A 26,493-nucleotide genomic window follows, 5' to 3' on the forward strand; every position below is an offset into this window, starting at 1 on the left:
ATCTGTTTTTTTCTCCTGAATTTCACCAATGACATTAGTTTGTCCCGCGCGGCTGAAAACGCCCTTCCGGCAACATCTCCAATAGCACTAATACCCTTATCACGAATAACATCAATAGCCTTCATTCCTAATTGTTTGGCTAACGGCGCTACTTTTGGAGCCATTCTTGTGAATAACCCCGCAATGGTGCTACCGAGACCATCTCCATAGTACGCGCGGTAAACAGGCAATCGCGAGTTTACCACGTAGACGAGTACTGGTTTATCATGGTTGTAGTGTATGATCATCCTTATTAAAAACACCAGTTTTCCAATTAATCATCCACGAGTTCGTCTATGAGCGTTCGATATACATTAATGTCCATAATACCGCCTGCAAATAACCGCTTGCAAATATCAGCGGCCTCATTGATTATTTCCGTAGAGTTATTTCCGGCTCGTTTTCCTCCGATTAGTACTTCCAGCCGTGATATATCACTGAGAACACTATTAGGACAGGTAACGCCATAGGATTCTTTACCAACAGAGTATCCTTTTCCTTTTTTTGGTGTTATAATCTTAACTTCCTTGTGGAATGCGTCGTAATCGGATTTACTATGATGTGGTAATGCATCTTTATGTTTACTTGCTAAATACACTATTCTTGCCCAGTCCTTTAACGACTTTATATTTTTCTCGTAACCGCTATTGATATGCTTCTTATCTCGTATGTTCTTAGCAAAATTGTTGGCAGTAAAATTAATTAATTCTTCCCTGTTGCTGAAGCCTCTAATTTGATCTATTGTGTTCTTCTTGAGTATAATACGGGGTATATTCCCCTCTTTTTCTTCCGGTATTTCTTCTTCTGGTGTTTCTTCGGGTATTTCTTCTTCTGGTTCTTTCGCAGTAGCACCTAGTTCTTCTTCGTCGGCCATTGTAACATAAGGTTCTTGTGGTTCGGTTATAGCGAGTGGTGGTGGTCTCCGTGTTGTAGCAGCCGCTATTTTTGCAGGAAGTGTTTCTAAAGACCTTTTTGTTTGTTCGGTCTGAGCCGCTATCTTTTCAAGCGCACCAAGAACGGGTACAGTTGCCGCCGTAACATCCTTAGTCGCTTTAGTTACCGGGGCAAATAACTGTTCACTTCCAACAGCAAAATCAGTTTGCATTTGTTGTCGCGTTTGAAGTTTCTCTCTCACCCTGTCTCGTAACGGTATAAACTTTCTAAGCGCTGCTAGCCGCTCTCTGGCTAGCCGAGTAGTAAGTGATTCACCTACCATTATTGTAAATTGATCCGCAATTTTCTAATTTTCCGCCGAGTGTACCATCGGGAGCTCCACGGAGTTTTCGTCTATAATCCTTCTAATGTTTTTGATCTTACTAGAAATCTCCCGGCGTCGTTCATAAACACGTCCGAGTTTTTTTCGTATTATTTCAACGGCAGTAAATAGTCCAATGAATGCATTTGCGTCATTGTGGTACAGGTTCTCATTAATCGTATGTTGTAATCGTTTTATAAAAAAATACTCGCGGGCCAGGGTAAAACGCCCCCGTTTCGACTGTTCGTTAATAATCTCATAATCGGATAATATTTTTTCACTGTCGAGACCATCAGATAATTCAATTCCTTGATTTTTTAATTTTGAAATCTCAGTTAATATATTATTGATGTCTTCGATATTCATTATTCTTATAAAACATCTTATTTCTAATATCAAAAATTTTAATAAAATTATTGGGGCCATTTTTGACCCCGTTTTTTGTATGGACAGTACAATGCCATAGATCTCCACTCGAGTGTTGTGGCAGATTGCAGGCATACATGGACAGTACAATGCCGTAGATCTCCACTCGAGTGTTGTGGCAGATTACAGGCATATACATATACTTAATTAAGGACATTCACATCTTGGAACCCCAAAGCATACATCTCCGGGAGGGAGGCCTAGGGTGACAAACGTCATCGTAGACCGCCCAGAAGATATGCTTGGGGGACATCACTACATGTACTTAATTAAGGATGAATATATTTACAATGAAATGATTGATGGATGATGGGACGGCACAAGACAGCACAAACATAAAACGGCGGGGCGGAACTCTACGGCCAATTCAACCAATCAAAAGCAACCCAATTAAATTAACCCGGTTGCATGATTGTGAACAAAAGACAACCACACGCCCGGGTCAAGAGCGTGGGTTAGTTTTGATTAGTTGAATTGGCTTTCGAAAGCCCCAGGCTTATAACGAGTCATCTTATATATAAAGTGACTAATACAGCGGCGTCAGTCACAAGGTGTGTGTTAATTTGAATTCCCTTGAATCGTTCGAATCCTTAAATACTTATTAATGGTGTTTCACGGCATTTAAATGAAACCAAATACTCAAATAAAACATTAAAAAAAAGAATACAGCTGTTAGATAACAGCGTGTATTTCATTAGTTTTCATCGTAAAATGATTAATTAATCGCAACATTAATTGGACTTCAAGGGACGCAACATTAATTAGACTTCAAGGGACGTAACTCTTGTCATGCGACGCTATCACAAAACGAGTTATCTCCCTTTGATGTTATATATGAAAATCGAATTCTATGACCCGTCTTTTTTGAGATCGCTGTTTTAGTTATATTCTCCGCAACATCTAGAACTGATTTACTACAAATATCGAAGTATTTACCAGCCGCATTCATAGAGCGAAATATTTTTTCCTCGTGCGTTATTGTATCAAATGACTTTACGGGTTTTGCCTTTCTCATCCCTCCTGTTTTTCCAAATTTGGAATTTTGACTCGGTGTAACAGCTCTTAGATTACACAGTCTGTTATTTTGAGGACATCCATCAATGTGATCAATAACGAGACCGTCGTTGATCAGTCCGTTAAACGCTTCATACACCATCCTGTGAATAAGACAGATTTTTTTCCCAGCATTAAATCGCAAGTATCCGTGATTATTTACGGTACCAACCGGCTTCTTCAGTCTGCGGTTTCTAACAATACCGTCGCGAGATGCCTCGTAATTAACAAACACAGGGTGAGGTCTGAACTCTTGGTCCATTTGTATAATAATACTACTTGTCTAATTTATTATTTGGTTTAATTATAAACCTTGCAATGTAGTCCTGAGGAGTTTTGATGACGAAGTCTGCGGTGGGGTCAATGACGGCGTTTTTAATTCGCTTGTCATAATAGCGTTTTAGTTCCCTGTATCGCTTTCCGCCACAATTAATACACAACTGGGATTTTCCTCTTACACCGACGTGGCAAACCAAGCACGGTAGGGGGCCAAGAGAACCATTACGAACGCTTTGTAAATGATATCCGCAGAATTCACCTCTACATGATTTATTGCACGGGGTTGTCGACCCAATCATCAACCATTTGCAGTGATTCATTATACTATATTCTTTCATTTAAATACTTGTTTTAATTATATGGATGAGTTTGAGAGATTAGCAGTAATTAAGCCCCGGAAAAATATTAGGTTTAATCTCGATAGAGTCCTCAAGGACACACCAAAAGCGTTAATAAACGATAAAACCCTGTTGAGTAAAATACGCGATTGTATCAATGAATTCAAACGTGATGGTGCATCTCACAGTTGGTCAACATTTCGAATTGATGGCATTGTTGATGCTACCATGAACGACAACCGCGCAGCAATGATAATATCACAACTTGACGGTAAAAGGTATTTCTTCAGAGTAAAATTCATTGTCCGGGTGGAATCAGGCGATTGGATCATGCGTGATAAATTTGAACCAGTTCTCAGCGACAAGAAAACAGTCACTGTCAGCCGCGACTCCAAGCCGGGGTTGTTAACCGGAATTGACAAACCATACTATGAACGAGCGTATCCTGAAACAGCAGTTGTTTATGGAATATACCCGTTAAATAAGAAACCTGATATCGGAAAACTGAAACCGATGAAACAGTCAACTGGGATAAATTGTGTAGCAGAACGAATAATAGAGCATTTTACAAATGCATGTCGAGGAAACAAATTGACTGATTTACGACGTAGCAAAATCAACCAGTGGGAACTAACCGTAAAAGAGCGTGGAGCAACCATCAGCGACATAGCGAGATTAGAAACGTCGTTGAGATTTCCAATAACCGTTACAACGATAACCGGTGAAGTATTATACGAATCGAAGTATAAATCGAAGGGAGCCCCAATCAAAATTATCGATCATAACGAACACGCATGGACGCCCGTGATCACAATATTTCCACGGGATAGAACAGTAAAGTATATACCCGAAGAATTCCTGGGAGAACAATTCTCCAAGGACGGTTTTCTCGCGGAGAGGAAACTATTTGATGCTATTGCCTACTTGTGTAAAAACGACCCTGTATCAATGTGGTTACTTCGCAGCGCTGAAAACGATGCGGATACCTTTGATCAGTTTGTAAGACCAAACGGTGAATTATATCGCACTGAAGCATTTCACAACAGGATGAAAAAAACCGCCATAGAATTTGAGGAGCATGATGAACAACTGCTAACAAATTGTTTTACGATTCCATCGGTTGTAGCTCATGTTGCAGCAAGGAAAAATGCGTGGAGACCAACGCGCAGGGAATTTCTACCGGATGTACAATCCAGTTGTTTGGAATACTATCACGGTGGACTATGGAACACTGAATACAACCGCGACGCTATGATCTCGGTTGATATGGTTGCCTGTTATCCAGCGAGTTTTCTCGGGTATGGATCCGCCGCTGAGTACTTTAGACGATTTGGACACCCCAGTCATGAAATGACTCGTGTTGCTATTAATGGACCACTGCCTGATTTTGATTTAACCGGATTCGCTCGCATAGTATCATTTGAATTCGCGGCAGGACTCCATCGCTGTTGCTATATTTGGATCGGTAGACACATGGCTGAAAAGAGATGGCTGCCAATAGCGCTGCTACGGTATATGATTGATTGTAGCATGCTAGTTTCGTTGATTGTCAGTGACGCGATTATATCATACCGGGCACAGACTGAAGTCTGGTTACCAGAACCGGAGCGTCTAGATAGCATAATTGACGAGTCCAGAAAAAACATTGATGCCGACGAGGAATATATCATCGAATGGTCCAGGAGGATATTTAACCAACGAAACCGCGAGGCAAAAGATCTCGGTAGAAGAATAATTGGTAAGTTCACACAAGGTGGAAAAAACCACGACTACAAACGATATTGCTCACGGCTGATTATAGATGACGCAGAATATGATTTCGTAATCAAGGACACAGTGGCAAAAAATAGATACGTGAACTGCAAAACAGCTTTCTTGTCCAATGGAACGAGGTTGGGTACAGTTGTTACCTACAGCGATGGAGACAGCCCGGCGTATCCACATTTGAGGGCGTCTATGCTGGGTTATGCCGCTATTAATTTATTCTCGATGATAAATAGATTTCCTGACACCGCGGTTAGAGTAGCCGTTGATTCATTTTATATTGACGTAGCGTATAAGGGAAACGTAGCCGAGTTTACTAGTCCGGACGAGAGTTGGGGTACATGGAGAATTAAAAATGAAATACGACGCGATTATTCCCCGTCAGCAGATGTCACCGTTGAGAACGACTACTTACGCGGTGATAAATTGTCAGAATGGTCTAATGCACCATCGTGTTCTGATCCAATTTGTAGACACAAGACGGTTTATTTAAGCGGCTGTGGCGGGTCAGGAAAGACGACTCGGGCAATTGAATTATTTCGAACGCGGGCAAGTATAATCGTGCTTACACCGACCCATAGACTAGCGCGAGAAATAAAACAACGAAATGTTGACGCCGTTACTTATCACAGCTTTTTTCGATACAGCGGCGGTGAGTGGACTCCTGATCGAATGGGTGAAAAATTTATTCCCGACATTATCATCTGGGATGAGATATGTACTGTTTCGTTAGATACTTTACAAATGTTTCTTGAGTGGTTGCTGCGCGCGAATACAGCGGTAATCATGTGTGGGGACCATGGCCAACCACCACCATTTGTCGGCGAGGGTCCACATGATTGGTTAAGGGGTTTTGTGGACTATTATGAAGAAACCGATACTGATTACCGAGCACTTGATGAACAACTGCGCGAGGTTAAGAAATTAATCAGATTACAGCCGGATAGAATTCAATGTGAAATAATTCGCGAGGTGATTCCGGAAACGCCGTTAAATGAATTCTGGGAAACATGGAGACCAAACGATTTGATTGTGGCGAGTAGAAAGATAGTCAGAGACACACTTCAGCGGAAGTTGTTTACGTTGCATAAGGAAAAGTTTCCAACGCGTCCAGTGCCGTTATGTTATAGACCCGCGGACACACGGCGGCAGAACATTGAAGTTGAAATTCCAGGCCGGACAGAAAAACAAATTCTCGTGCTGAATGATATCGTGCTCGTTGATATCAGCGTCGTCGAGGACGCGCTACGTGCTGATAAATCCCCGTGGACGCTAGGATACGCAACAACAATACATTCCTCGCAGGGACTAACCATCACGGACACAATTGTTTGGATAGTTGATAATCGCATCGAATGGTCAAATCTAGTCTATCTTGCAGTGTCCAGAGTACGAAGGATAAATCAGCTTCGAAGAATTGTTATTGACGGAGCCGATGACGGAGTCACTGACGAAGCCGGCGACAAAGTCACCATCGATGCAAGCGTCATTGATAGAAAACTCTCGGGTTACCGCCAACAGGATAAAAAAAAACAGCGGCGTTTTGATATTGATGCCGAATTAATAATCTCGCTACGACAACAACAGAATAATCACTGCGCGAGTTGCAATTGTATAATGAGTTGGCGTTATTCGGATAAAGACACTCGCCAATTTACCGTGGATAGGATCGATAACAGTCTCGGTCATGTCAAAAACAATGTGAGGTTGACCTGTCTTGAGTGCAATAGACGCAACGGCGCTAGTTAAGACCACGTGGGGGTAATTGAGTATCGTTAGGTATCACTTGTAGTTGCTCGCGTGTAAATCCGCGCTGAGGAGCAGTTGAATCCAGTCTATAGATCGGTGGTCTACCAGTTGATCGTGTTATCGTTGATATGTTATGTGTGGTAACACTCCAAATAGGATCGGTAGCCCTTTTTTTACCGCCTTCAAGCTCTCCTGGTTCATATAGATATCTAACAGTGACATCGCCAAGAATCGGCTTAGAAACGCTATTTATTTTTAATTTTCCGGGTATATACTCGTATTTAATCGCGTCGCTGGGCTTCATGTTGATTACTCGGGTAATCTCGTTATTTAACGCTGCAATTACACCTGGCAACCTTTTAACCCATTCACGAGATCGTTTTTCTTGGATGAATTCCTTCGCGTATTGATATCCAAATAACCGTTCAGCGAGAGTCCGATTGAATCGTTCAACAATTGCCTGATCACGATGTAGCGCAGTATGACCTCGTCGTATCGCGACGCTATGATGTTTCAGCGTTGATAAAACAGCGCCGCGAAATTCACTACCAGGATCAACTTGTAATAGATTTGGCCAGCGCAGAGGACCTCTTCGATAAATCCGCTCAAACGCATCGGCTACTTCAGTTGCTGACTTTGTTTTCAACGGTTCCGCTTGTTTGTATCGACTCGCAACATCAACTACGGTTAGCGCGTATTTGTAACCGTTGTCATGCGGCAGAAATAGTATATCAGCCTGATGAACTTCATTAGGTACGCTGACATCAAAGCGCGAGAAGTTGATTTGTTTAGGCGGTGGTAGATAGATTTGCCATATAGCCTGTTTGGATAACCAATTAGCCGCAGTGGTCTTTGTTACCTTTGCAGCGCTTGCAAGCTTACCAATTGCGGCCTTCCCCTTCCAGTATCCTCTCGGAGAATAATAGATGGAATCCATCGTTTTTCTTGGATGATTGTTATTAATTACCAGCGCCAATCATTAATTTACCTTTCATAGCCGATTTTACCAACCATGAGGCCAATTTTTCTTTGACGGATTTATCAGGAATAGCATTTAGCGCGTGAATTAATTTTACATCCGCGATATGACGCTGTTGCAGATCGCTACTTTTGTAAGCAACATCATGAGCATGACACGCCTTATCGATAGCGTTTATTGGATACTCACCGGGTTTGGGCTGATTTTGATCATCGAGTCTAATATCTAATCGTGTTCCGGGGCCACAGTAGTTATATCCTGGGAGGTGTTTTTCTCCTGGATACTTTGCCCACGGTGTTCCGGGGAGTTTTGCCAATTTGGCTGCGATGTCACCTCCTCGCTTTTTTTTAAAACATCTCCGGGTCTAATAGAAATAAATCTAAATTTCTTTGTACCGCATTGTACACACTTACCAGTAAGCGCCGATCTGTTATTTCTTGTCGTAACGGTTGTCATATCATTTGTGCCAGTACGCACTCTACACTTCACACAATATAGATCCATAATTTATGTATAGAGATATGAATATAATTGATTTTTCGGCGACTAAAACAAGAGAACCAGTTAAGCATGTTGCAGCGTTACCAAACTCGATCCGGATGATTATCATCGGACCATCTGGATCCGGCAAGACGCAATTGTTACTCAATTTAATAATGAGATGGATGAAGTGGGATAAGTTGTATTTGGTTGCTCCTAGCGTAGATGATCAACGATGCTACGAGGTGTTGAAAGATTTCAACGAGAATGCATCAGCGATCGCTAAAAAGAATGTTATTGAGTTTATTACGGATATCAATGATGCACCGGGTATTGATGATATTGATGGCGACGTTAACAATCTAGTCGTGTACGATGATGTTATGTTAGACAATCAAAAGAACCCAGCTAGGATATTTTCCAGAGGCAGGCATAAAAACACTGACGTGATATATGTCACTCAACGATACACTCAGATTCCAAAAGTAATCAGAGATAACTGCAATATTCTTGCTGTATTCAACGGCGTTGATACACACACGCTACGAAATATTTGGCAGACATGGTGCGGCGGTGACATGGACTTTAATGTTTTTCGAAACTTTTTTAGTCATGCTCAGTCGACCCCACATGGATTCATAACGATAAATTTACATGATCCTCGGACACGATATCGTATCGGACTTGACCAAATATTCGGTTAGTTGTAAATAATTTTCATTGTAAATAACCACTTAGCAGCAGAGGGGGCGATGACATCGACGCGGTCGTCGATGTGCTTACCGGACGCTGACGACACTGGGGATCGGCGCGCAGAAGGTGTTAATTAAACCAAATGACGTCACCATCGTGTAGGATGGACCGTCGTCGTTTTTTTTTTACCAGGCGCTGACGACACTAGATCGTTGAGTGCAGAAAGTAATAATTAAGCAAAATAACGATTGGACAAAATGTCCGATTCGCCCCCTCTGCTGCTGATATATATATATATATATATATATATATATATATATATATATATATATATATATATATATATATATATATATATATGTGTGTGTGTGTGTGTGTGTGTGTGTGTGTGTGTGTGTATGTGTGTGTGTGTGTATACAGAGAGAGAGGGGGAGATATATAGATACACATATAGACAGGTAGAGAAAAGGCTGGAGAGATATACAGATATACAGTTATAGACTATAGAATAATCAATAGTCTGTGTGCTTAGAAATATATGGGTTACCGCGGAGTCTAAATGGAAATGTTAACATTAATTTTAAATAATAGCCTCCTAGTTCATATCAGTAGTATGGATTGAAAACAATACAAAACATAATTGCAAAGAAAAACAGGTCATGAATCAATGACAATGTGCGGTCTGCGCAATTACGTTCTTGTGGTGTTTGACATAAGCACGCTGACAGATTCCCCCCAATTGCATTAAAAAATATCATGTTTGAAGAGAAATAAAATGAAAATTCTTATCAATCAATGAAATAAATGAGAAAGTTAATTGAAAAATTTTCAGGGTCATGGTTCCTACTTGACATTACCCAGGTTATATTTGTATCTACCGGTTATAGTGACCGTCAGCAATAGCACTTAGAAATGGATATATGCCTCGAAACAACAACAGCAAAAAAATGCTGATCATATACAAGAAGGTCTTATATAACGTTATTTCGTCCACAGTCGGTCTGTTAGTGAAGTTTTCATATTACTCCTTAACTGTTCGAATAATTGCCATGCGAGTCTACAGACTCACTGACATCGCATCATGGTTACTTGCAAAATACATGGATACATAATATTGCCGGAAGTGCGGTCATATTAGACATATTAGATATCCATACCACCTAAATGGATGGTCATGTCAGGATGAGGTTTTCACTCAAACATTTTTGATGACAGTAAGGTGGCGCTATATTGAAATGGTACCTATCTTATGTCGTATACGACTGAAATTGTAACAATCCTTTCGTCACTAATCCTGATTTAAGATAAGAATTATTGCAATTAAGATTCTACCAGAAGCTTATTAGGATGCATAGTTGGTCATGCTAGTAAAAGGTTCATATGGCACATTATAAAGGGCCTCTACAAAATGTGTATCGATATTCATCCTGAATGGACGACTAAACGAAGTAAAGTTTGGTCCTAAATGGTCTACTCAATGAACATGGGTCGGTAACGAAAACTTCTCCGAAATAAATGAGCATATTTTTAACTGAGGATTCTTTCGATAGCTAGTCGGTTATAAATTAAAACTATGCTGATAGGACATCCGACATGGTTGTTGGAATGACCAGCTTGAGCGTATAATGACTGTTATATCATCTTTATGGCTGCTAATGGTGATGTTGTGCTTTCTCTAAATTCACGTTATCATAGGTTAATTTTTCTCAAAAGAAATTGGGTGAACTGAAAATCCAATGTGTTTGATATGAAAGCAATCATTGAAATTCGTTGTATAGCTAATTTTTTGAAAGGCAGAGTTCTCGACTTCTAATTGAAATATCATCCTTAGGACATATGTTGTTTGATGCAACGTTTGTAATCATGATAATGATAACATGGCACCCTTATCAGAGATGAAATACTTTATTAATGGTTTTCGATTTTTTGCCAATATTTATAATTTTCAGATCAAGATGTTCTGGGCATTATGCTGCATTGTCTTCATCATTGGTAGTTTTCACAAATGCAGACCGGAAGTTCAACGATGCCCTACTCACTGTACGTGTAATAGAGATAAGCTTTACGGGAATTTTTGCGTTTCATGCGAAGTCAGTGACCAAAATTCTGGATCAGATTATTCCCCCTTTCCAGTCATATTGCCAAACATCACAAGGGTCTTTTTCTTTACGGGCACGAAAGGAGATTATGTATATCCACAGTCACTTATATCATTTGCAGATGTCAGCTGGGGAAACGTCGAGGAACTCACCCTACGAAAGGTAGCACGTTTTGAACTGAACCAAGAACGACTAACTGGCCTCTCAAGACTGAGAATTCTACGCATGCAGGATACGATAAAACATACACTACATCCTGACGTATTTGTTTCGACGCCCAATATAGAAGTTCTGGACCTGAGCCACAGTCTTTGGTTGCCGCTGAAAAGTGTTGTTGCAGCCTTAAATAAAAGTCTTCCCCGTTTAAAATATTTGAATCATTGCTACGTGCAGAATGCATTAAGTGAACCATTTATTTTGGCTAAGGATTTCGCAATGGCTATTGAAAAGAAGCCTCTATTTGCTCTAAATGTGAGCAACACTAAAATATCCTTATTCGACAATGGACTCACTTCTAAATCTATCCGATACCTAAATGTATCATATACTTCTGGATCATGGTTTGTCCCCAATCCAAACCACAACCTGGTTCCCAATCTAGAGGAAATTGATATTTCCTACACAATTTTCTCTACTCCGAAAAAAATGTGTCATACAACCAAATATGCATTTCCGCCAGGAGATTTCCTGTTTTCAATCTGTATCATCAATAAAGCGATTCATTTCAAATAACATAAGGATGACCTACCCGATTTACCTGTACGACTTTAACGTGGAGTTTAATGGTAGTACCATTGGTGTGGATGAATTTTTTTTGCGTAATTCGGATATCCGACGGTTAAACTTTACAACAAATATTAAACTTTTCAGACTGAAAATTATAAATCTTGAAGGAAATTATCTAGAATATTTGTCCCCCGACATTATGAAAAAGGTTCCAAATTTACGAGAGATTTATCTCGCACGAAACGTATTGTCAGGTATGGTAAATCTAGGAAATCTCTTTGAAAGCAACACAGAATTGGAAATCGTTGATCTCTCTCAGAACGGGCTTGCATCCATATCATCGACAGTGTTCGTTTCCACTCCAAGTCTTTCAACTTTACGACTGCAAGGAAATTCATTCTCCATTTTCCAATGTTCTATGGAGAGGTTGTATAACCGTAAGCTATTGGACTTGAGAGACAATATGCTCAAATACGTTTCCAAAGATACAATCGGTGGATTAGTGCATACTAGTATTGATCATAGAAGATGGAGAATACTGTTTTTGATATGATCACATATATGAGAGATGAAAGTGAAAGTTTACCGCAGAAGAATAATTCAATTGTATTAGGCGAATTATTGGTCAATCAATTAACGATAGACTTTACTGGCAATATAATGGAATGCGTGTGTGATAGGATTTGGTTCATTGAATGGAAAATATTCACGAATATTACACTCAGTGGGAAAGAGCTGTACGAATGCAAATTCGCAAATAGAATAAATTACATGACGTATGAGCTTTTGAATGATTTAAGATATCATTGCAAACTAGTTGATTTTCTTGGTTTAATAATCGCAATTCCATGTACTGTATTTATAATGGCTGTGTGTATGTTTACTGTTATAAGAAAACGAAGAAACAATATGAAAATATTGCAGCGACAAGATGCGCTCTTGGAGAGATACCGACAGCTCGATAATATAGAACAACAGAGATATTTCGTGTTCTTGTCATTTGCAGGAAAAGACGATGAGTTGGTGAACAATTATATATATCCTGAACTTGAACTATTTTTGAGAAACAAATTTGGAAATAATGGCAATTTGATATGCACAGGAGACACACACTTTACCCCTGGACGTTGGATTGCCGAAGAGATTGATCGGAGTCTGAATAGATGTGATGTATTTATCATGGTAGTAACACCGCCTTTCCTCCAAAGTGAGTGGTGTAAATATGAAGTAATGTTGGCCAAGCAGAAAAATATTTTCAAGAGGTTGCTTGTTAATGACCAGGTCTACCAGAAAAAAGATTCCGTCAGCACTAAAAGACATGTTAAAATTGTGCACTCGTGCAACATGGCGATTACATGATGGTCAGTTTTTCATTAAACCCGAGTGGATAAGGATTTGTGAAGGAATGATCAAAGGATCCGCCAACATTGCAATCGATAGTGAAGAAGAAGACGCAGTTTAATTTTCGATTGCGCCAAAGTTGAAGCAAGGCATTCATGCATTGCACATAAGTTATTCTTATCAGTTGCAGTGTGATTATATTTATTTTCTGATTAAATTTATTTTGTGATTAAACTCTGGAAAAACTGTTAGGTTAGCGTCCTTTCGTTTTGGTAGCTTATTTGATAAAGCCTTGTATATGACGTTATGGACAGTTTGTATGAATAATGATATTCTCAAACTAACATAGTTCACTTAAAAGAGATTATTCAGGTGAATCACAATGTCCACATATAGCCTATCAAGTAATGGACATTATTGGGTGTTAGGTAGAATTATTTATTTATATATCCCGGAACACACACACACACACACACACACATATATATATATATAGCAAAGAGGAAGTTTAATTAGGAATCGAAACTAGGCAAAGAAGAGCCCAAGTTCACAGACCGGAAAAGATGGAATGCATGAATGGATCTCCACCAACGGTTACGGATCAGACAATTATACACCATGAGGGGATTGTTAATGTTTTATCAGGGCAGATGAATTATGTGGACTATCCTATTCTATTTTCCGTTTCACGATATGTATAGTCAACGTCCTGCACAACATATTGAAAATAAGATAGTCGTTTAGAATTTGAAGTTTAGAGTGCTGCTGCGATACACTTGAAGTTGATATCGCATGCCTATATAATTTTCTAGATTATTTTCGAATGTTGTGAACAATTAAATTTAACTATTTAAATATATTATACATCAACATTTAACTAGGAAAAAAACATGATATTGTAAATCCTTCGCGAAGACATACTTAATGAAACAAGCTTTAATGCTCAGTTAACAAAACTACATGATATATACACACCCCGGCAAAGTTTGCGGAATCGCAAGGCAAGTCCTTTCTCTTCTTGCCGATGGGTAAATGAAACTGAAATCTAATTATCACATTTTCCATCTTGTATTAATATATACATATATAAATATAGTATGGTTTGGAAATAGGTAGAATTCGGAGAGAAAGTATTGAGAAAAGGCTGATTGTAGGTTAGAAAAAAAAACTTTGAACTGAAACAATAACTACTTTTATTTAATAATGTTCATTTGACTCGCTTTTAGAAACGTTGTTATATTCGCTTTTCCTCTATATATGCTATCAACATTATTTGTACAAATATGACGACTAGAATTTATGGAATGATTTGTTTTCTTACAAAAGTGATTTTAGAACACTACTTACATATTTGCTTTAACAATTAATGTCTAGTCACCTTGAAATCGGCCACATGCATTACAATTATATCTGACGAGCTGATAATTAAGAAAGAGTTTATAGTACTTATTTGTATTCGTTTTATTACTTTCCAAGCAATAAATATTTATCGGGCTTCTGTAATTTGCATGTCAACAATCCAACAGCAGATGATACACACCGACTAAGGTGATATATGTTAGGTTGATTGATTATGCAATTAAAGAAATATAAATGTACAGTAATTATGGGTAAGTGTTTTTTTAAAGCATACCTGTAAAATAAATCTAACACGAGTTACATTATTAACACGTCCATGTATTCCCTAATTGCCTTCAAGTGGTGGACATGCATCAAAATACTCTTTGTGAAACAGACTGTTTATAGTCTGGAAGCTTGGCAAATAATGCAGCTTGCACAATCTTGAAATGTAACCGATTTTGTACTATATTTTTGTCAAATATCTATGTGATGACACGGATTACAAAATCGAAATTATGCACTCTAACTTGGACAGCCTGATTATAACAACTGTGTAAAGTTATGCCAAAACGATTGCGATATATGAAATCATACATAAAGGTGATGCTATATGTACGTTGGAGAGACCGCAATGTATAACCATTGCAGAACATAAAGCATCACGAACTATATATGACCTTATTTAATTGTATCGCCTTGCCCACTGGATGCTCACCGAGACTAAAAGTAGATTATCCCTGATATCAGGCAAATATATTTTGAACGCCCTAGTAAAAAAATACGAGGGTATATTGTTCTGCCTCAAACTGAGGACTTGGACACTAATCTGATGACGATATTTACAATTAAGAACATTGTGCGAGAAAGGGTAGGGTGAGAACACAAAATCAGATTAAAAGTTGTTTTTATTCCTACTGTTTAAACATAGTCTTCATCAATATTCAATTGTGTGCATGTAATTCGTTGCAATGAAACAATTTCTGATCACGTGTCGTACCAGGTGCATGATCCTGGCTCCTTCTAGGACGATCAAACTAATATGAAAACAAACAACACTGTTCTGTCCATATTATATATCAGTTTTGCATTACTTTTATTTATAACAAACTAGACATCACATTACTATATTCTGTGAAGACCCAATGGCAATATGACTTCGTATTATCGGGTAGCTAAACGATTTTCAAGATGCCTACCATGGTGGCCATCCTATTCATCAGGTCTGCACACTTTTAATTTAGGACGAAGTCATTACATTACGTATGTTGGACGAAAACCTGATATTGGTGAGACTGTCCACTCAGGCGTGACGAGAGCAATGTTTTTAAAATGGGAACTCTGGTGGCCATATTCATTGTATGAGTGGCATCATTTTAGAAACAATTAGCGTAGGTGTGGTAAAATGTCGTGGCAATCTTCATGGGCGGTCCGTTCCAACATATGCTTCCTTGCAATATGTTTTCCTCACATATTTCTGTGATAAATCCAATGAGAATAGTGAACATCTGAATTTTGTCGGATTTTATTGCAAAATACCAGTGTGGACACAGAGCATTGCCTGAGAAGAATATTGCAAGTGATAAGAATTCCCCATGTCATTGTTCTAAATTATACAAGAATTATTAGCTTCTTTAAATTACATTTATGGAATGGGAGGTGTTGAAGTATGTACACTTATACATTTCCATTCACTTTCTTTCGGCCAATAAGTTATGGTAATGTTTAAGTCGAATTTGAAATAGTGCGTACAGTTTTTAATCTTCATCTATATATAAGTCAATGCCGAGTATACGACAAAGCCAGAGCAATACCTAAACAGTGTCATATTCATTTACATGTGTTCCACACAGCTTAGTAAATATTCCGTGCATTTACAGGTCAGCACCATTGTATGTAAGTATAATTACCAAATTCGGTTCACACAAAATATTTAATACAAATTACCTGCTTTTAGTTAGAGACGACCTGAAACTTTACTAAATAATAAATAAGATACGATTTGCAATGATGTGTCAAATGGACTATATAAACTTCACATTTGTTAAAGAATAGTAATGTTGATATTGTATGTATGTCAGATTAGGGGCAATATGGTAGTTGCATCACTGATGATAACATTCCTTTATCATAGTTCTGATTGATGAGAGATGCAATCTCAGTCCATCGCTTTTCATGTTTTTGTACAGTACTGTCATGTTTGTCTGGAGATAGCTATAGCGTTAGTTGCTATTCAGAATGACACTTAAGTCGCAGTGTAAAAAACATATCATTTGATGATGACCTTGCGCGAATGAGCAGATGACTTTACATCGTAATATAGTCATAATATCCCTAGGGTGGACGCATTTCCCGATTTTTGATCTGGTCTGCCTAACATTGACCTCAAATAGGTTTCAACTCGAATGACCGTGCTCAAACATTAGTGTATTTTATTTTCATGTACATAACAATGCAAGGCTGTTATTTCTTGAGACAATGTATGTCATAATTTAAACTAGAATGTATATTGGCAAAATAGTATCGACTGATTAATATAATGTAGAATTGCCTTTGTACATGATTATGATCAATATTGACAACTTAGCACTACATTTTTACAATTATCCTAAAACCTCTCTTTCATATTAGGACATATTTTATATGACCTCGAGATACATGAAGAAAAACACGTGATGGAATATCTGTATTTCTCATTGTTATTCACGTGTTAATGCTGATATATATAATCAAATTTAGAGAACGTATATTGTTAGAACATACTCCTTTGGCACAATTACATCTGATGCATATAAATGCACTACTGAAAATCATGTAGATATTTGAATAGTCTTCTCAATTTCAGGTACTACATTTTTTGCACATAATCTCATCCCAAAACGCTAATTACTTTACATGTTATTTGTGATACTTTTAAAAAAATGCATATATATATATATATATATATATAACAAAGAATTACACCCTGAACGATAAAACGATTTGAGTGGCATTATCAATATATGTTAAAATGTGTAAAAAAACATGCTGAACGATAAAACGATTTGAATGAATACATAAGTTTTAGTATAATACGAATCCCAGACTTTCTGATCATAAAGTATCAACTTATACCCTATACATTATTGATCAGTTTTTAATTTTTAGGTATAGATTCTATTTGTTTATCGTCAACTTAGCTTTAGATTTTGAATATTTATTTTAAAGAATTTAATCTGGCTCCATATACGCTTTGCCAAAGTCGATGCATCCATCTTTGACTTGTCACATGCTGCTTTTCCAAGAAGTAAAATTCTTACACATTGTCCCAGTTTTATTTATTCAGCTGCTTTCTCAGTCACTAGATCATGGTACACTTGTAATTTTCTTTTTCATTACTTTCACAAATGACTTACAGTTTTTATATATATCCCTCTTTTTTTTTTTGATAATATGTTCACCAAACATTGATACCATATTAAACAGGAATGGTTCAACTGTTTAACGTGTAATCAATGTGAAAAAACAATCCTGAAAATGGAAAACAATACAATTAGGATATTGATTTCACGCTAAATTTATTTTGTAAACAACGTATATATGGCTAAAATAGTATCTATATTTATTTGGCTGATATTATGATCATGATGGATAGAAGAAGTTAGTATGCTTATACGGATATGGGTCTAAGTATTTAATGCTCTTAGTGTATTTCAAATATTTCAGGTTCTTATTATTATTTTGTAAACAACAGAACCATTCATGAAAATTAATTTCAAGTAGGTAATATTTTATTTACAAAAATTTTAGCTAATACCTTAGGTCGGTCAAATAGATAACTATAAAATCGTGTAACTGACATGATTATACTGACCTGCTTTACGACCTAGCACCTACAAGTTGAATGTTAAGTTGTGTTCAGCATTTTATTTCAAACTGGAATCTTATTTTTCAAATTTCTGTATTCAATACATTATTGTCTCTGGAAATGCAAACGTGCTTTTCATAACATTCTTCGCTAGAGACATTCACCGGAATTTATAACGAATTTAAACTTGTAAATATAATAATGTGATTTAACCAAAGACTGCTCAATCATCAACATATTACAAGTACTACACACACATCAGCACCTTAAGCATTCTATTTAATTTTGTAGGACTTGCTTCTGTAGTTCAAGGAATATTGGTAGTTAGTTCAAAATGCTGCACAAATGCATTTTAATTACATTTCCCTTTCTATTCTAAGAAAATACAGTATATTTTACATTTTACAAAGCTTATTTCTTCTCACTCTTCCTATTACTCATCTTAAGTTCATACCCTCATAACACTGCTCTTTCTTATTTTCGTCATTCCTTTTCCTCGTCTGAATCAAGATCCTCAATAACATCTTTAAAAAAATAAATCTTGAAATATATTTTACATTAAGTAAAATGTAATCACTTGATAAATATTAATTATTTTCACTAATCAAAACAAATATAACTAGAAAACAAAACATGATAGTTATATTTTACCTTGCTTCTATCCTACCTTTAAATGTTGGACCTGTCAAGTAGGGGCGAAACGATAAACCTGTTTCGCGTATCTTCCTTATTTATTCACTTTATCTTAACCATGATATGAATATATGTTTCCTTAGCATATAATCCGCAGGGCTAAATTGATGTAGACAACATTGGTTGTATCAGGTTCCATCTTCTGCCCATTCTTCATTTAATTTCGTAATACCACTCAACGGGAGATTGACATTCATGCCGCCTTTGTTTGCGCATTCAATATTTACATTATGATAGGGCTCAAGATCACTCACTTGTGTCTCGATTAACAATATGCCAACTTCAGCAATACTTTATAGCTCTACAAATTATTGTCATCATCGCTATCACCAGTCAGTATTTGCTAAAAGAAAAAATAATAACCATGCAAGGAATCAAACATGTTCGATTTTCTAGGTAGCCCATATTTTAAACATGCATTTGTAAAACTTCAGTGATGGAAGGTTCGAACGACGAAATACATCTCATTCCAGGACACAATGGAAAACTCATCTTTAGTTTTTAAAAAATCATTCATGTCATACGTCATGAACTCAGATGAGTAAATATTAGCCTACCCCAAAAAAACAGATGTAGCAGCAATAACGGTAAATACAATTTGCGTGAGTTTTTGTGCATCACAGTTCTCCATTTCGTTTATATTTTGCACGAAACAATAGCATACCCTGACAGTATCACTGTGCATCTAGCTTACATATCAATTAATTTTGTGCAAACTTTCTCTGCTGCATTGCCCGTTTGTCACGCAGGGAATAAGCTAAACTAATAGCTGATTGGTTCTTATTATTTAACCTTTACCGGAATAAGCAATGGGAAGACAAAGATGGATGATTATTATCGAAAATTTGATCAGCAAAATCAAACTGATTATATTAAACTAATACTATGCAATTTTAAAACGCTTAATGTCATTTGCACGTAAACTGTATGCTCTACGTCATTTGATTAATTTAAGGACCACTTATCAAGCTCAATGTTAATATCGTCAAGGAAATCAAGTCATTTTTTTGTATCAAAAAAACAGTCACGTTTTTCCTATGAAACAAACGTTATACTCATTATAAGAAGCTGTTACTCGGGTACAATCAATCATACCATGTAAGACATGACCATGATATAGACTGATATGTATAATGCCTGAATAATCACTTATATATATATATATATATATATATATATATATATATATATATATATATATATATATATATATATATATATACACACATACATATAGCACTTCCTCTCGGCAGTCGGAGACGATATCAAGTTTTTTAAGAATATCTTTCCTACTAGGCAACCCATATTTACTTTTTTATTATAATTGTATTATTAACACAATATTGAATTCGATGACTTTGTTCTTATCATACCGATATTTAGTTTTGTTTTTAAAAAATGTATTGTCCATTTGTAAGTGGATTGATTAATTATATTGGTAGAAATCTTCCCATTATTTTTGAACTATGTGTTAATTAGTTTTTAACAAAGTTAATGTCCAATACAATTTGGTGGTTCGAAAAAAAAATGAATTAGCTTGATTCTGTCTATAAAAGATTAGTAAAAATTAAGCCCACGCCAGCTTATGGTATAACATGAGAATGAAACATGCATGCAACATAATTTGTTCACGAGCTGTGTCTTTTTGTGTGTGAGTGTGTGTGTGGTTGAATTAGGGTTTTAATGTAGCTTGACCGGTTTTTCGGAATAATTGATACCATGTCTATTGTTCCACCCAGTCGCATAGCACCAGCCTTGACAAATGTGCGGCCTGGCTTGGATTATATTGCGCCTTCACCCGTGAGCACGACATTTGGAAATAAACTTTTAAACAAGTTTTATATCATATTGAGCTTAAAATGTTTTGTTGTATTATTTAACATTACTAACGCGCGGACAAGTCTGACACCATACCAACCGGTTCTATCACTGACCTCTCAATAAAGAGCGTCAAACGATGCATCCAGTAGTACATTTGTATAAGTCTTGGTATGACTCGACCCTGGTTTGAACCCACTGCCTCTCACATATGAGACTGACAGTCTTACCACTAGGACACTGTCGCAGCATGTTCAGGAAATAAGATATTTACAACCATCATTCACGCAATGAAAATTGGAGGCGACATCTTACACAGTAGTACTAGCGTTAGATGTTATGTTGTTCCTATCGCAACCGTAATGCTATATTAGTCCATCATTCAAGCATTAATTTCTAATTTCGCTTCTAATTTCTGATACAAGACATGCATGTCTTGCCTCTAAAATTGTTGTCTGTACAAACCATGTAATGGGTTCATCAATGTGATAACGTTCTATGTCGCAGCTATAATAGTGTGCGTTTGCAACAATGTCAGGGATGACGTCAATGGAATATATATAACAACAATGGCAATGATAGCGTCACCTAGTGTTGTAAGCGGGAACTATATATTATATGTTGTTCAAACGTCACCTAAATCTGTGTGCGGACACCATATATTTATGGGACATGACAGTACCGTCTACATATGTCAATCTATGCCAATCATTATCCGTGTGCTGATAATTGCAGGGAGATAGCATATGTTATATTCCAATAGAACACAGCACTCTGTCTCAGTTTAACAGAAAACCAGTGAAATCAGGGAGAAAGTGGCCAGTTTGTATATACAAATCTAACGCCGTAATCAGCCACCTAGGTATAAACAAATCTCAAGAAATCAAATACACAAGTGAAGTCAAAAGGGTCCAGAATGTTGCATGCCTACATTAAAACAAAGCATAAGACTATTATCCACTCGACGAAAGAAGTAATTGGCAATTCATGGCAAAATAAATTTGTTCACCCCAAACCAAAATTTATACCCGCAATGTTCTTGTCCACAAGTCAGTTTTTACAGCATGTGATGCTCACAGTGCAAACAGAAGCCCTTTTCCTAGACGAATATTCTGCAAAACAGTGTGTACGAAACAGGTTAATGCAGCTGAAAATAGCTGTCACCAAAGCTGTGTTTGAGATATTTGACCTGCCCGAAACCCATGTGCGTACTAATATGGGAGGGTAGCTCATCTTCCTTTCCGATTATTGGTATTTCACTATCAACATAATGCAGAGTAACTATAGATGATGTACACACCTGACATCAGTTTAAAGAAAATATACAAGCCCGAAGCACCTAGTTCACTAATATATTCATATATTTAAATAGCAAACAATACTACCTGGAAAAGTCACACCATATACTTAAGTTAAGAAATTTAGCATAGGCCAATTTACGAAACTGGACCCTGCCACTTTAATAATATGGCTGAAAACGTTTTATGTCAAAGGTTGTGTACATATCACATATGTCGACACTATCTAGTAAAATGTTAAAAGCTAAACCTTTTTGTGCGCAAATATAAAAATAGTATTACGCTTATATTAAAGATTTCAAATTGTTTGCAACCGGGGTTTCACCTTTGTTTACCAACATCGCATCGGGACAGAATACAATACCTTTACAATGTGTCATGAATGTCAAGAAGAGATTTGGAAGATATGCATTTCAAGAGGGAATTACATAAATGGTATGTTACTTGTCAGTGACAGATGTGAATAGTTTATATAAACTCTTCTAGCAAACATAACGATATCACACATTAAAGCAAGTAAAGTGCTTTAGAAGAACGTATAGACTGATACAAAACAAGCAGTTCCTAACCTGTCATTATCATTCTGGAGATGCTAATAGTAGCAATCATGTGGGGTGATTGATTGGGGGTGGGCTTTAACATAACAATACGTCTAGCTAATCTGGGAAGACAAGCACAAGCCCTTTTCTTAGATGACATTTCTGCAAAACAGCGTGTTCTAAATAGGCTAATGTAACTGAAAACAGATGACATCCAAGCAGCATTTTATATATTCCACTTGCCCCAAACGCATTATTTAGATACTATCTAGTACAATGTTAGAACATTGTTGGTGCGCACACGACTGGAAATGGTATTCTGCATTTATAAAAGTGACTATCTTGCGGAAAAATGCACTCCATTATTTACATTGTGAAGTTTGACTGACTTCATTTCTTGAAAGATTTCAAATTGTTTTCAACCCCCAATGCTTTTGGTTTTTGTTTACCACCATCGCATCATGAAAGAACAACAATCCTTTATAATATTTCATGAAAGTCAAGTGATTTGGAAGTGATACATTTCAAAATGGAATGACAGAAATGATATGTTAGTTGTCAGTGGCAGAAGTTAAACGTTTCTTTTTTATAACTCTCCTAGTGAACCTAAAGAAATCACACGTTTAAGTAAATAATGTGCTTTAGAAGTACTGTTAGACTGATACAAAACAATCAGTTCCTATCCTTTCATTATCATTATGGAGATGCTAATATTATCAATCATGTTGTGTGTGTGTGATTGAGGTAAGTGGTGGTTGTTGTTGTTGGTCTTAATACCATTTTAAAGCACGCAATAGGCTATATATGGCGGCCAGTACGAATGGTGGAGGAAGAACCCGGGAAAACCCCTGTAAAAACCACCGACTCATGATAAGCTACTGGCAAGCTTTTTAACATACTCACATTGGCTGTATCCGAGACTCGAACTGGCGTAGACGTATGAGATGGCAGTGATCCTTAACGGAGAGCGTTATAGACCACTCAGCCACTCGGGGCCCCGATGTAAGTGGTTGAACACAACAACAAATCTAGCAAATCGAAGAGATTCATTTTTAATCAATTAACGTTAGACCATGCCGGAATTTTTATATACTGATGTAAGGGACCCTTCTAAACATACAAAATTGACAAATCAAATAAATGCATAGCCACTGCAATTGAAAAAACATATTCAATTAACACAGTTTAAAATACATTTCTTATCAGACACCAATTCGATTACAACTGACTTTAATCATTTAGAGTTTAATATATAATATTGAATAATAAGATAAGGTATGAAGAAATATATAAATTTAAGAGTCAAATCATTTCACCGAATTGGATTTAATGAGCACGTACCATAAAACAACTCCAGCGGAAGCTACATCTGTCTGTCAATGTCACTATCGTGTGCACTTACATCAGAATGATTATATAGATGAGAGTCAATCTAGTGTTACTTTCAGTATGACTAACCAATTAATTATAATCTTTTGCTATGTAAAATGAAACCTGCAAAAACGAAATAAACAAGTGACATTGATTTACTTTTCAATCTCAGTGAAAACAAGAATTTCAAAAGAGCAAATGTGTGTGTATGGTGAAACGCATGAATCTGCCACTTTATTGTAAGTTTTCCCCCTTTGTTAACTTCACTTGGACATTGCAAAATATATACATACGGTTGGAACATTTCCTAGTATCACCCAAGTGGTAGATATTAATATATTATGTCATCATCACAGTGGGGTCATGAAGGTAGAACATATGCTGGTGTGTTAAAACTTTCATTCTTCTCACCAAACTGTGCAACATTGTCATGATATAAACAGTTCTCACAGTGAGGTACAAAACACACTTACCTCCCTCTAAAAAGTGCATTACATAACACATTAAGTAATATCTTGATAAAGAATGAAAATATAATGAAACATATGCATAACATTTATTTCATATACACATAGAAACATAAATGTATAATAGATGTGGCAGACTGCATCAAAAAAAAAAAAATAAGCAGTTTTTCTAAAGGGGGCAATTGCAAATGTTTTATGAACATATTTAATGCCGGAATCTGCGACATAGAATAAAAAATCATTAAAAAATTCAAACACACAAGTGAGGGCAGAAATGTTCATATTTTCATAATTATATTAATATAAAGCATAAGAGTAGTATCTACTTAATCATATAATTCAATGTCAGTTCATAGCAGAAGACGTGTATGCACCCAAACCCCAAATTTCTAACTGCAAGTTTCATGTCTGAAGGTAAGATTTTGACAAAATGCGATACACACAGTGCATACACAACCCATTTTCATAGATGACATTTCTGCAAAACAGCCTGTTTCTAAACAGGCTATTGCAACTGCAAATAGGTGTCATCCAAGCCGTTTCTGAGATATGCTATTTGTCCGAAACCCATTTATATACTAATATGGGAGGCTAACTCTTCACCGTAGCCGAATATATATATATATATATATATATATATATATATATATATATATATATATATATATATATATATATATATATTCATTTGTCTTCCGCTTCGAAGAGAATACATTATGTTCACTGTTTACAATTAAGAACAAAGCACGGTGTTGGACCCTACGCTGAGAGCGCAATGAGTGCACATACATTACACACAGAATTGTTCGTGGATCACAGTGAATCACGTGATGTTTATACGTAGACACTTAACGTTTAAATCTTCCGGTATTTACACAATTAATCTTGCGCAAATGTATGTGACTTGCTGGAAGTAAATTGTTGCATGGAATAGGCAATGCGGAAATTTATTGTAAATTTAGAAATGAATACTAGTCTTTTAACTGTACTAAAGGTGACAAACGTTCTATACCACGTTTCGTGTATAAGTATTTTAAAACCAAGAAATTGTGGTGTTGACTGTTGCCACGATAAGAATTAATCACATGCATTTTAAGATATAGTCGGAAAGGTTGTTTCTTTGCTGGTTAAGGAACCCGGATTTTAATAAGGTATTAGTAGCTGGAAAATGTGCATAAACAGGTAAGTTCAATAGGTAAACATAGCTAAGCATTGTTTTCTTGAAATACTTGGAGTGTAGAAAGCATATATATATATATATATATATATATATATATATATATATATATATATATATATATACTTTGTTTCAAGAAAGAGTTGTTTGTTTTGTTTGGTATTGCATTAATGACAAAGGTATGTTTTGCTTTATCGTTATCTCATTTTCAATGGAACTATTCATCTTTCAAGTTTTTCCATAACCTAACTCATATACATATTGAATGTTAAGATTTAACCATAATATAAACGGTAAGAGCAATCCAACACGGGCATTGACGTCTTCTTGAGTGTATGTTCTTTACTGATTGTTTACATTATGGCCGAGAGCAGTCGTTACCAGCTGAATGCACATGTACAGACGGAGATACATGTTTAGATACACAGTGACAAGTACCTTGAGACAAATAATTGCATATGTTTGATATATTATCGTTATGATATATATTAAAACATCAAAGTACATATTCAATTTTTAAAGAATTGTATAACATAAACATATATGTCTTGACAGTGTTGCATACCTGCCAATGACATATGTGATCCACATTGTACAATAAATATTGATGACTGACATCATTGGTTTATATCTGGTATGACATTAACATTCATAATGGACACGATCCACGCCCGTCTTAGTGACAGTGGGCGCATATTTCGATAAATACAATTTATAGACAACG

General features: G+C 36.6%; 1 protein-coding gene across 2 annotated transcripts in view; it reads left to right on the plus strand.

Moving 5' to 3' along the window:
* Positions 1-26,493, plus strand: part of LOC149771564 (toll-like receptor 1) — a 44,932-nt gene that overhangs the window by 15,383 nt on the left and 3,056 nt on the right. Inside the window, exon 1 of one of the 2 annotated variants that reach the window (XM_089948340.1) lies at positions 25,549-25,774. The exons of the other annotated variant lie outside the window; for it this stretch is intronic. Coding sequence (XP_089804466.1) covers positions 25,761-25,774 — 14 coding nt within the window. The 5' untranslated portion in view covers positions 25,549-25,760. Of the gene's footprint in view, positions 1-25,548; positions 25,775-26,493 lie in introns of those variants that run through there. 2 annotated transcript variants of the gene reach the window in all.

This window comes from Sinohyriopsis cumingii, unplaced genomic scaffold, assembly GCF_028554795.1.
Source record: "Sinohyriopsis cumingii isolate HCF-2022 unplaced genomic scaffold, ASM2855479v2 utg001770l, whole genome shotgun sequence".
NCBI lineage: Eukaryota > Metazoa > Mollusca > Bivalvia > Unionida > Unionidae > Sinohyriopsis > Sinohyriopsis cumingii.